Here is an 11,682-nt window from a genome sequence, read left to right on the forward strand (position 1 = left end):
CATGGACTAATTAGGCTTAATAAATTTCTCTCGCGAATTAGACTTCATCTATGCAATTAGTTTTGTAATTAGACTATATTTAATACTCCTAATTAGTATCGAACATTCGATGTGATAGGTGTTAAAGTTTAGAAGGAGGTATCCAAACACCCCTTAAGCACGGCACTGAAAGGTTGAGGGCAACCATAGGATAGTACCAGCACGCCCGACATCCAAACTTCGTGCCAATCGCCAACGCGTTAGGTGCCGGTTTGGTCGAGGAAACCAAGAACGGAAGCTGTACGCGCGTACGCTCGTGCATCGGCAGATTGGGCAAGAGGACAAGTTCCAACCAACTCGTGACAGGTGGTGCAGGTGACAGACCAGGGTCACAGCCTCACAGAGCCAACTTCCATTCACGTACAACAAAAAAGGGCAGCACCACACGTCTACCGGCGGAAACGAACGCCACCAACCATGAACCATGGAGTTTCCGAGTTCCCAGCACCACCACACCTGCAGTTTGCATCCCATTGTACAAAACTCAGAGAGGACTGAGCCCTGAGGGGTACCCACACCTTGTATGCAGAAAGGAGTTGAGGGTCCAGAGATCACAGCAAAAGGTAAACTAAACGTGCTCGAGAGACCAAATGGAAGGAGATCAAAGTTGAAGAAAGGGAAAGGAAGAGGCTTACAAGCTGTTGCTGTTAAATATTTCTCTCAAGTATTTTCTTCTATAGAAAGTAATGGTACACAGGGGCAGCTCAAATATCATGAGCTGACGAAATGTAAGGTAAAATCAACGTTACAAGCCTCCTCTTCCCGAGGCCGCTTCCTAAGGCTGCTTGCTTCACCGAGGGCCCGCGTTCCGCCAAGCCTCAAGTTCCACCATGGAAGAGTGTTCCACCACCAAGGCACCAACGATGCTGACGTTAACCTTTTGTACAAGACCTGGAGGAGATTCAGTGAGTGTATAATTCCGATGAATACATGGTGTGTTAATTTGTCGCTGAACAAAACCACAATCTGAATGCGTCTCACATGACCTGGATCGTGGCTAGCATTCGAATCAAAAGGGCTTAAAGCACACAGTTGGAACGAGCCGTATGGAGAGCATTGCATATGAAGCATATCTCTAAACATGTCAGAAATTTGGCATGATTCGCAGCATCATTTATTCCCCAAGCAAAAGCAAGGTCCAGAAGAGCAAACTACGATGAACCTACAACGTAAATAATGTCTTCTGTCTACATTAAAATGATATGTGGTGTAGCAGAAAATTCTCCTTGTACACTCCATGCTGTTTATGTGAATTCTAATAAGCAATATGACAGCACTGATTTCCTTGTTAGTTGTTACATACCTAGCACATCACCGTCTGATTCTAGGCTTGCACCGGAACTCGGCCAAAAGCGCTATGTGATCTGATGACCACTCAGGTGAAGGGAGAGCCGTGTCTTTTCTCAAGCTTTCCTCATCTAGAAGTTCCAATAACGACTCCACCGTCAATGAATCCGCTGCAAGAAGAGAACAAACATGGCCATCGTCAAACAGTACAACCACAATATCCGCTATCAAGGCTGCAAAAATATAATAAAAAACCTACAGATGCGGTGATGAGGCGCCATGCACAAACCTGTGTAAAATATATAATCGACAGTCCCAGTAAAATCTCTCGTGCAATTTGTGAAGAGCGGTTCATTCGTTGCTGGGTCCATCCTTCTCCGCTGGTGCTCTAAATCGTAGCCAACACCTACCATTCTTGCAAAAGAAGAATATGCACTGACCTACAATCAAGCAAAGCAAAAATGGATAACAAAACCATGACATATTTTTTTTTAAAAAAAAGGATAACAGAACCATGACATATTTTTATTTTTTTAAAAAAAAGGGGATAACACAACACCATGACAGATTAACTGTACCAGAGGAAGCTGATGATTCAACTTGCTTGGAGGGCGTAAAATTCCAAGGGGGTCTATGGCCAGATCTGGATGCAGCTGATCAACTTTACCCACTGCAAGAAGCCCATGTGGAGAACTGAAAGATAGAACTGTGTGCTTAGAAATTCATAGTTTAAGAACATATAAAGCCTGGTAAATATTGCCTGATATTCACACGCACCTCCCAGGGGTTGAATTGAAATCTCCACAGACCAACATAGGAATGTCTGCACTGACAGCTATCTTCTCCAATCCTTTTAGGAGGGTATGAACCTGAAAAAAAATTATTGTTATCCTGATAAGTTGAGATGACAGAAACTGCTAGCGCATATAATGTGATGATACGGACCTCCCAAAGCTTCACATCTTTTAGGTCTTGATGGACATTTATATGTGTATTTGCCTGCAAATCGAAATCATTAAAAAAAGGGAGAGACCTGAGGCCCTTGTGACAAAAAATTCCATTGATTGTGGAATCGATCTAACAAATTATATAAAAGCCAAAAAGAGTCAAGGAAGACATATGATGGAAAAAAAACAGAGAAACGCATTAGAAAGTCTGTAACAAAGCAGGCCTCAAAACCTAGAGAAAATGGTAAAACATCCAGTTTCTACATGAGGATGATATTATGCCTATGACTACTCTGCCATAGATTTAGTTCTTCATACACACCAAAAGAAGAAGACCAGTTCACGTACCACACAAAGGAGCTGCCTTTTACCAGGATTTTCAGCTCCATGGTTACCAAATTTGGCTTCTAAAACCGCAATTAGTGCAATGTTGTCCTTCAAAGGAAATGGGGGAAAAGGGAGATTATTAAAATTCATAAATAGAATTAATGCCGAGCATATAATATAATTTTCATTTTTTCCTTACTTTAATCAATCGACTTAAAGCCACCCTTTTCTGAGCAGCGGGAATAATTGCATCTGTTAAAGACTGTGCAGCCTTATTGAACTCAACCTACAGAAGCAGGTGCAAGAATTAGACAGATGCAAGCCAACAGGCAGCAGGTAACAGTGAATCTGGCAGTGATTGTACCTCATATTTTTTAACATGTGAAAATTTGTCTCTGCGGAAAAAAGTAGCACACCCATCAATGGCCATAGGATTTCCAGAATACACCTGTGATAGCAAAGGAGAAGAATCAAATAGGATAGCAAACAGCATCGAACAAAATTAACAGAATAAAGGCAATTCAAAGTTACCTCTGTTGTCCTTTTCTTGTAAAGCGCCTGATATCCATGTTTGTCAAGCTCAGGTGCAAAAAAATCTTCGAAGTGGTTTAATTGTACCTAAAAAGGGAGAGTTAGCCTTTTTCATGACCATTGGCACTAATTGGGTTTAAACTATGAAAAGATTCCACCAATTATTTGTTAGGGTTTAGCCTTAATTGTATTATTATATCCATTTAGGTCAAAATCAAGATATAAATATTGCGAAGAGCAGCCCTCAAGAAAAAATATTGTGAAGAGCATAACATAAATGCAAGCAGATTCAAAAGAACATCTGGGTCGTGTACAAGCACAGAATCATGTCAGCTGATACACAAGCAGAACACTCAGCTCAAGGACATTGCAGAGATATCTAAAATACAATTCATTGCAGAGACATCCATTGGATTGCATAATGCTAGACTTTCTTAATTTATTCACTCAAACATATCTATCAAGAAGAGCAGAAAAAAGGTTTGCCAGAAAAATAAATTGGAGAGGTAGGTTAGCATATTTTTACCTCCTGAAGACAAATGATATCAGCATGGTAACCAATAATTTCACGCAACAAATTTTGTCTTCTGTAAGTCCAGGAAAGTGCCCATGTTGGGCAGTAGCTATACGCATCGCTTGTAGCATATGCATCAGCAAGAATATTGTAGGACAGTACAGTGAATGTCCCTGATGACGAAGTTTGGCTGTCTAAATCCAAGTGACCTAAAACATCCCCATTCACTTGGATAAGGCGACGTGGGGTGGGGGTTGGTGCGGGGATTACACGAGATGTCATAATTGAAGTCGGAGGTCCCATTGGAGACCTTTTCTCTGCATCCACAGCTACACACTCAAATTTTAGTGCATGCCCAATATCATCAGCCGTCGGTGTATATGTCCGCGAGCGTCCAACTTCAAACCAAGTTTCTCCAGAGTTCTTATCAGTGCCTGAGGCATATAAAGGCACAGGCCCATTATTAACAGCAGGGCTCTGTCCAAAATTTGACAATGAACCAGACCCAGCAGTACTTAAAACCCCAGAACCACCACTGCCAAATCTGCCAAATAACTCCTCTTCTTCAGCTCCATTTTCATTTAAAGCACTACTTGCTCGCTCATGCAAAACCTTGTGGTGCTGCCATGCATCAGAGAAGCATTTAGCTGAACAGTGGTAGCTCTTAGCAACAGGTATTTTTGACTTGAGACAGCCTAGGCACTGAATTGTTGCTTGCTCCATTGGATGTACACTGCAGATGGGAACTTTCCGATCGCTCTGTATGCGATACCTTCAAGTAAGAAACCAAATCAACATAACCACAACTGGACATGCAGAAGGCTTAGAAAAACTACTAAACGTAAATAAAGTGAAATGCATGGGTGGGTGGTGAAAAAATATGCCTAAATAAAAGTACATATCGCTCCGTATGCATATTTTAAACCTTCAATCACTTATAATATATTGTCAATTATTACAAGATCAATACATACTAAAAGCACTTTGAAGTATGAATGAACGGAGGGGGTAGTTATTGCAATATGATCAACTCTCTACTCCTCCAATAATGCTGTGAAGGAGGTTAAATGATTGCAGAATGTTATCAAATAAAAGGTATGTGTGGCCATTTCTCATTAAAATTTTCTAATCACTAGTGCTTCATTGTTGTTACTATTATTATTAATACCTTGACAAAAAGGTTTCATGTGCATAGTGCGCTTGCACAGATTTTTTTTTTCAAACAGATTAGTACAAAACAGTTACTATGCAAGAGATTTTGCAAAGTAGTGAAATTGAAGGCCTGGCATGAAAGTCAACCAAAAGAAAGAAGAGTTGGGGATCAAAATCAATAAAAGTATATCCTGTGGGACCAAGCTCCACAACAAAAAATCTAAAGATCCAAAGCCCAAAACTGTGTTTCCTTTTTGGATCTAATATATGCTTTTAATCTGTGCAAATTGGCCTACATGACTCTCAAACTAATGGAAATAACAAAGTGAAAATAAGTAAAAGCATCATGCACAAAAATTATTAATCATGTGCATGGGACGATTTCAAAAATTTAATTTGTTATGGTGGCCCTTCAGTATAGAAGGCAGCCAAGGCCCAAGCATGGGCGCATGACCAGGGGCCTGCAGGATGGAATGCCCACAGCTGTGCACGTACATCAACCTGTTAATCTATCAGGTTGTAGTTACCATTCGTTTCAGACTAGACATATTTATCGCTACCCATTCATTCACGTAAACAAAATAAAAGTCACTTCCTCCCCCCTTTTCTCCTTGCACAACTAGATGCTGGTCCCTGGGTTCAGCACCATTGTTGCTGCTCACAGGAATCACCCTCGCAACTCCATGTCTACTAGCCCATAACATATCTACAGTGCATTAACTCTGTCAGAATGTTTAAACATGTAGCAACAGGTCCGCGTTAAAAGAAATTACCATCAAGTAAGCAAATAGCTTTCATTGAAAATAACTAATCTGGTCTATTCTACTTTAGTAATTTATAGCAACAAATAAACGGTATTTTTTTAAGAATCGGAGGCAGACGAATATTAAAGTCCACAACCACACTTGTCCCTCTTCAAGTTCAACTAGTGAAGTTAACAGACTATTTACTACAAGGAATAAAAATCCTAGAATCAGATGAACCAGAAGCTTGTGTATGTCTAGTGGAAATAAATAACCCAATTCACACCAACTCGTGTCTGACAAGAGAAACAAATTGCTTCCACTAGTGGATCCCAAATTGAGAAATGATAGGCGTATTTTGAAACGGGGAAAAGCCTTCCAAAGTAGATTTTGACTCCGATTTCTCTTAAAATATAATGTCAATTGCTAAATAATCAATATCACCTCAAAATGACTTTGAGTATAAATATATTGATGCACATTTTATACACTAAATGTGCTTATATTTTAACTAATTATTGGTCAAAGTTTGTAAAGTTTGACTATTCCCTGATCAAATATGCCGATCATTTTCTAACGGATGGAGTATTCTAGTTGCCTAGTAGGATGACCTCAAGTGAGTTAAACAATATTTAGTGATGCCAAAATTCTAGCATAAGGATATTTTACAAGGCAAATAGCGCATAAACAAACTCACACGATGAATCCTATCTGTCTATGGTTCTAACCACACGTTTTCAGCTTCAAAATTCAAATAGGCTTTAAATCAGATGAAGATGATTTGTCAAATTGCTCATCGAAGTATACACCTACTAGCTGTCTCCATCCCCATCTAAGTAACCTGATGAGTGATGGTATCATTCGAAAATAGGTCCAACATTATATATCTGTGAGTTCTGTACCCAGATTTGTTTCCAACATTAAAATCTGTCTCTGTGACATCTAAACGGTGAGCACCAGAGTACCACCAGTTCCAAATTGAAGGAGCTTTTGTACAATTAAGAGCTCTGATCGTACAGTCATGATTCAAATATGAACAAATTGGTTCAAGAATGTGCACTCTCATGAGTTTAGCAACTGCTTGAGCATCTAGGTATCTGCTAAGAAACCCTAAAATTGGTCAAAATTCACTACCACAGGCAGACAAACAATAGCTGAGCAATCCAGTATGCCTCAATGCCATGTCCTACCAACCAAAGATTGCAAATTTACAACCAGTAGCTACTTACCATCTGTATCGCATATACTGGCCATCGTTGGGCGCGGTTTCGGGCACGTCGTCGGTGGAGACTGCGCCGTCAGGCCGCCGCAGCAGCACATAGGGCGTGATCTCACAGCCCACGATCGGGATCTCCGACGGCAGGTGCACCCGAACCACGCTCAGCATCCTCCCTCCCTCCCCTGCTCTCTTCTCCCGAGCCCCAGCCCCGCCGCCGCCGCCGCCTCGACCTGTCTCCCCCCGCAGACGCAAACCCTAGATCCCCCACCGCCAGGCGGATCCGCCATCACCTGCCGCCGCCGCGCGCCGCCAGCGTTGCCTCCCCCGATCCAAACACCCGCGCTCGCGCCTGCTCCTGCACGAAACCCCACCAGACAGCGCCAGCGTCAGGATCCCGCCGCACTGGCCGGAGGGAAATGGGGAGATCCGGGCGGGGGAGCGAGGGCTCGCCTGTGGAAGGTTCCTCGAAGGTTCTGGAACGTTCTGGAGACGCGGGGCGGGGGCCTGGAAATGATTGTTAGGGTTTGGGTTTTGCCCTCTGTTTCTCCCTCCCTCCCTTCCCTCTCGCTCTTCGCGCTATCTGTTTTCTCTCTCTTCCTGTCGTCTGCTCGCGTCGCGCTTGGACTTTGGGAGTTTCAGTTTCGTGGGGTTCGCGTTGGAATTTTTGGGGTTTTCGTGTGGCGCTGCGAGCGGCTGTGTCCCCCCGAGAAATTTCGAAATCGATCCTGAGCCCACTTGGCATCCTACGTGTCAATAACTTACAATGGTCCCGCATGTCATTATTAAAAAGCTTACAAATTAGATGTCAAATATTAAAATGTCTCGGATCCCCCGAGTATTTGTAGATTTGGGAAATAGTAGACGGCACCTGGAAACAGGGTTATGCTGTTTCTGTGGGTGGATAAATCTAGAGAGTAGTTTTTTCACGCGTTAGCAGTGGATGATATGTGCGTAAATTAACATGGAACATGTCTTACCCATATTATATATAAGAACAACAATATCGTATATTCATTTCAGAAAGTATTATGAGGCCATGTAATAGAGGTAGTAATTAGGTCACGTTGGATCACCTCCTACTTTGGATACAACCAAATAAAAAAAATCATCTATCCAACTTTCATCCCTGCTCTCCTACGCGTCCAGTTAGCCACATACAACTAATTTGTTCAAAGACACCCTGACTAGGAGTTACGCCTAACATTTGTAATCCTACATGAAGCAGACTAAGAATCATCTATTTTTCCTCGAAGCACAAAAAACAAAATGTTAGGGCTACTTTAAATATGCCTCGTTTATTAGAAAAAAACATGAGGTCAAAACATATGTGGATAACTTCAAATTAATAAAAGAACAAACATGTTTCAATAATTTCAAGGGAAATAACCAAAGTGCTAGACCTAGTACTTGAGTTTGTATTTTTCCTTTGGATGGCCCAAAATACTAAATACATGCTTGATCCGGATCCATTTCATTATTTTGTGTTTTCGGTGCTTTTTCAGGGATAAGGGGCATACCATCACTTCACAAAATAGATTAATGGCTTGATATATCTTTATGAAAACTCTAATACATATATACCTACAAAACATAAAACTAATTATACAAATCAATATTTGTATCTTATTACTAAATCTTGAATTAGTACCAATGTTGATTTTAATCTAATTTCATAGAGAACATGTAGGCACTCTAGCTACAATTTGTCTGCCTAAAACGCCTACTGTTTAGGCTTCTCTAGTAGAGATATTAGATCAACATTTTTTTTTACCCAAGATCAACATATTTGGTCAGACAATCGTAACTTTCTGAAAGGAAAGCAAAAGCTTACCAAATTGCTAAATTATAGTGTGAAAGGCTAGGTTAGTTACTTGATGTGTCTGGTAGCATTAGCACAACTAAAGCCTCAGCTTAATTGAATAGCAAAAGACAAAAAACTAAAACCACAATGGATGATCCTCTTGCCCATATATGGGATACAGCCAAAAAGCAGCAATATTTTAGACACCTTTGTCACAACAAAAAATTATCATTTTGGAATAGTTAGTTGTCAAAGTTTATATTGTTTGAGGAAAAATCCATGGTCCTTTTGTTCCATGTACATCTTATTGCCAAACACAAAATTCAATGCAAGTTAATCTGGCATCGTCAACAATAAGTTATGTAAATACTAATTCTTCACCTAGGTGGACTCCTACCTTAACTGTTGAATATATATTTGAGATTTACGGTAACTGTAACCACCATTATTTATGGAGCACACAATATTTATGGGCATGGGTCATTTAATTTTTTGACTAAGTATTCAAATACACCGCGCATTCGCCTCTGTAAATACATACACTTGCACTTTATATCTATGAGCACTTATCGATTGCGGTGCAAGACGTATTAGAGCAAGTATAATAAGGGACTGTAAGCTGGCTAAATGCTGATGTGGAGGAGAGAGAAGAGGTGAGAGAGGAGAAGCGGGCTATAAGCTTACAGCCGACTTGGGCACAGGAACCAAGAAACTTTGTGAGAATGACTTGTGGGCCATGTATTAATGGTGAAGAGCTAACCATTGTACGAGTAGGCTAGGAAAAGGCTCAGAGAAACCTTGCAGCCCGCTTGCTACCTGCGTTATTAAACTGATCGATTAAAAGATTGTCACATTTGTTTTGAGATGATATACAATATTGGAAATGGGCCCACCTAGCTGGGCCCTTGGGCCGGCAAATAAGAGTCACACACACAAGGGCTGAAGAGCCATACAAGGGTTGCTTTCGGCTCCTCCAACAAAGAAAGTGCAGACCAACGCCGCCCCCAATTCCTGACGCCGCCGGCCCTCGACGGACGAACCCAATGGACTCCCCCGGCCGGCCCCGCCGCTCTCCGCCGGCCGACCGTTTCCTCGGCCTCTTCTCTTCCCCATCCCCCTCCCTTCTCGCTTCCTCGCCCTCCGTCGGGGACGAGCTCCTCGAGGGCGACCTCCTCTTCCCCGCCCCGGCCCCCTCCTCGGACCCGCCTCCTGACGCCTTCAAGAATCCGGGCCGCGTTCCGCGCGGCGACCTCGGCCTGCTCGCCGCGCTCCACGACGGCGACAGGAAGGCACCTGGACGCGGTGGAGCTGCTGCTGCCGTTGCCGTGTCCACGGCCACGTCCGGAGCCGCTGGGACACTGCTCCGTCGCAAGGCAACCATCGCCGCGGCCGCCGCCGCGGCGTCGGCTTCCTCAGCGACGCCGTCACGGTCCCCGCCATCCGCCTCGCGCGCCATCCCGGTGGCGCCGAGGGCCAGGGCCCCCGAGCTGCCGCCCGCGGCGCCGTACCACCAGTCGGCCCCCGTCCAGGTCCCCGTTCCCCCACCTTGGAGTTGCGGGCGGAAATGGGATGAACTCGCCGGCGGGATTGGCGACGGGGACGACGACGAGGAGGAGCTCTTCCGTGGGGACGCCGCCATGCTACCCCCGCACGAGATGGTGGCGCGCGCATCCGCTGGCGGCGGCTACGGCGCGCCCGTGAAGCCGTCCTCGATGCTGGAGGGCGTCGGTCGCACCCTCAAGGGACGCGATCTTCGGCGTGTGCGCGACGCCGTGCTCCGGCAGACCGGCTTTCTTGACTGAATCCGGCAAAGGTGGTAACTATCTTTTTTTGGCCTGCATGATCTCAGCTGTAGCTATGGTCATGGATCATTCCATAATTCTAGAAATGTTTGTGCCTTGTTTTTTATACAAGGACAGGTGAGATTAGAAATCATGGACCTGTTGTTGCAACTTGAATAAGTGATAAGGAGTGAGGTAAGTGTTTGGGGTCAGGGAGCTCTCTCTGTAGCGAAAGAGAGAGAACAAATTTTGTGAGGATGTTTGGTGATTTTTTTGTCATTCCAAATGTCCAAACTGATGCACTGTTTCCTGCATTAGAATATTGCTTTGTGAAAACTTTTGGTGAAATAAACCTGAGGCTTTTGGTAGTCTGCTACTTCTTTTTCCCTTCGCAGCAAGGTGCATCCACTGTAATAGGAAAACCTTATGCTTTCCAGTTCGACGAGATGAGTGGAAACTTTACCTATATATGGCTATACAGTACTCCCTCCGTTCCAAAATGTAGGTCGTTTTGTTTTTTCTAGAAACATAGATTTCGCTAGCCTATGTATCTAGAAAAGCCAAAACAACCTACATTTTGGAACGGAGGGAGGATATGGTTGATAATTCTTATTGTTCTCTTCTTCTCATAAGCTCTGATTGTTCTGATAATCCGTTTTGTCTTGTCTTTTTGCCTTCTTGTAAATTGCGCTCTTCGACTATCCGATGCAAACCAGTGGTTACTATATCTTTCCATTAAAAAAATAGAAGCGTGCTGCGATGGTTGACTGCTCTGCAAATTATCAATATGAACTGCTCATAGTTATCATGTTCAAATGGATTCACATGTATGCGTGTGTGGGCTGCTTTAACGTTGTATGAGTCCTGTCGTGCTATGCTTCGATGTTATACTGGAAGTCGAGAACAAAAGGTGATGCTTGTCTATGGTAGTTTGCTTTTATGTGGCCTCTAGTTTCCAAAGCAGCATTGTTAGTGGTTGCTTGAATTTTTTTTATATCACAATAGAACACAACATCTCATTGAACACTTATGATAATAGGATGCTCTTAATACTATGCAGATGAACCAAAGAGCCTTCGTATATGCTATTGATTTTTCAATCCTTTATTTTCTTGCCAGTGACCTTCCATTTTGGAACAAAATGCGTGAGAACATCCAGCATACCTTCTTTTATCTGAATATGATTCATTATTACTCTAGTTGTTCCCTCCTTTTTCAGCACAAACCTTTCTCTGCATGTTACCTTTCAAAATGTAGCATTGTGATGAGCATCAGGCCTCATACGATGTCTCACTTGATTTTGTGCTGGCACAATCTGCATTTACTTATTTCATAAAACTA

General features: G+C 43.0%; 2 protein-coding genes across 2 annotated transcripts; one reads left to right on the forward strand and one right to left on the reverse strand.

Moving 5' to 3' along the window:
* Positions 1–627: 627 nt before the first annotated feature.
* On the reverse strand, positions 628–7,341 carry LOC101778115 (carbon catabolite repressor protein 4 homolog 1). Its single transcript, XM_022823199.1, has 12 exons — positions 6,770–7,341; positions 3,658–4,417; positions 3,132–3,218; positions 2,965–3,048; positions 2,800–2,886; positions 2,622–2,708; positions 2,272–2,325; positions 2,104–2,195; positions 1,905–2,019; positions 1,616–1,766; positions 1,343–1,496; positions 628–930 (listed from the first exon to the last, which is right to left on the reverse strand). Exons 1-11 carry the CDS (start codon positions 6,925–6,927, stop codon positions 1,351–1,353), a joined length of 1,821 nt encoding a protein of 606 aa, XP_022678934.1. The 5' UTR covers positions 6,928–7,341; the 3' UTR covers positions 628–930; positions 1,343–1,350.
* A 2,167-nt stretch (positions 7,342–9,508) lies between these two features.
* Positions 9,509–10,817, forward strand: LOC101778781 (angiomotin). The gene has a single exon (XM_004983114.2). It carries the CDS (start codon positions 9,604–9,606, stop codon positions 10,360–10,362), a length of 759 nt encoding a protein of 252 aa, XP_004983171.1. The 5' UTR covers positions 9,509–9,603; the 3' UTR covers positions 10,363–10,817.
* The last annotated feature ends 865 nt before the right edge of the window (positions 10,818–11,682 follow it).

This window comes from Setaria italica, chromosome IX (genome assembly GCF_000263155.2).
Source record: "Setaria italica strain Yugu1 chromosome IX, Setaria_italica_v2.0, whole genome shotgun sequence".
Lineage (NCBI taxonomy): Eukaryota > Viridiplantae > Streptophyta > Magnoliopsida > Poales > Poaceae > Setaria > Setaria italica.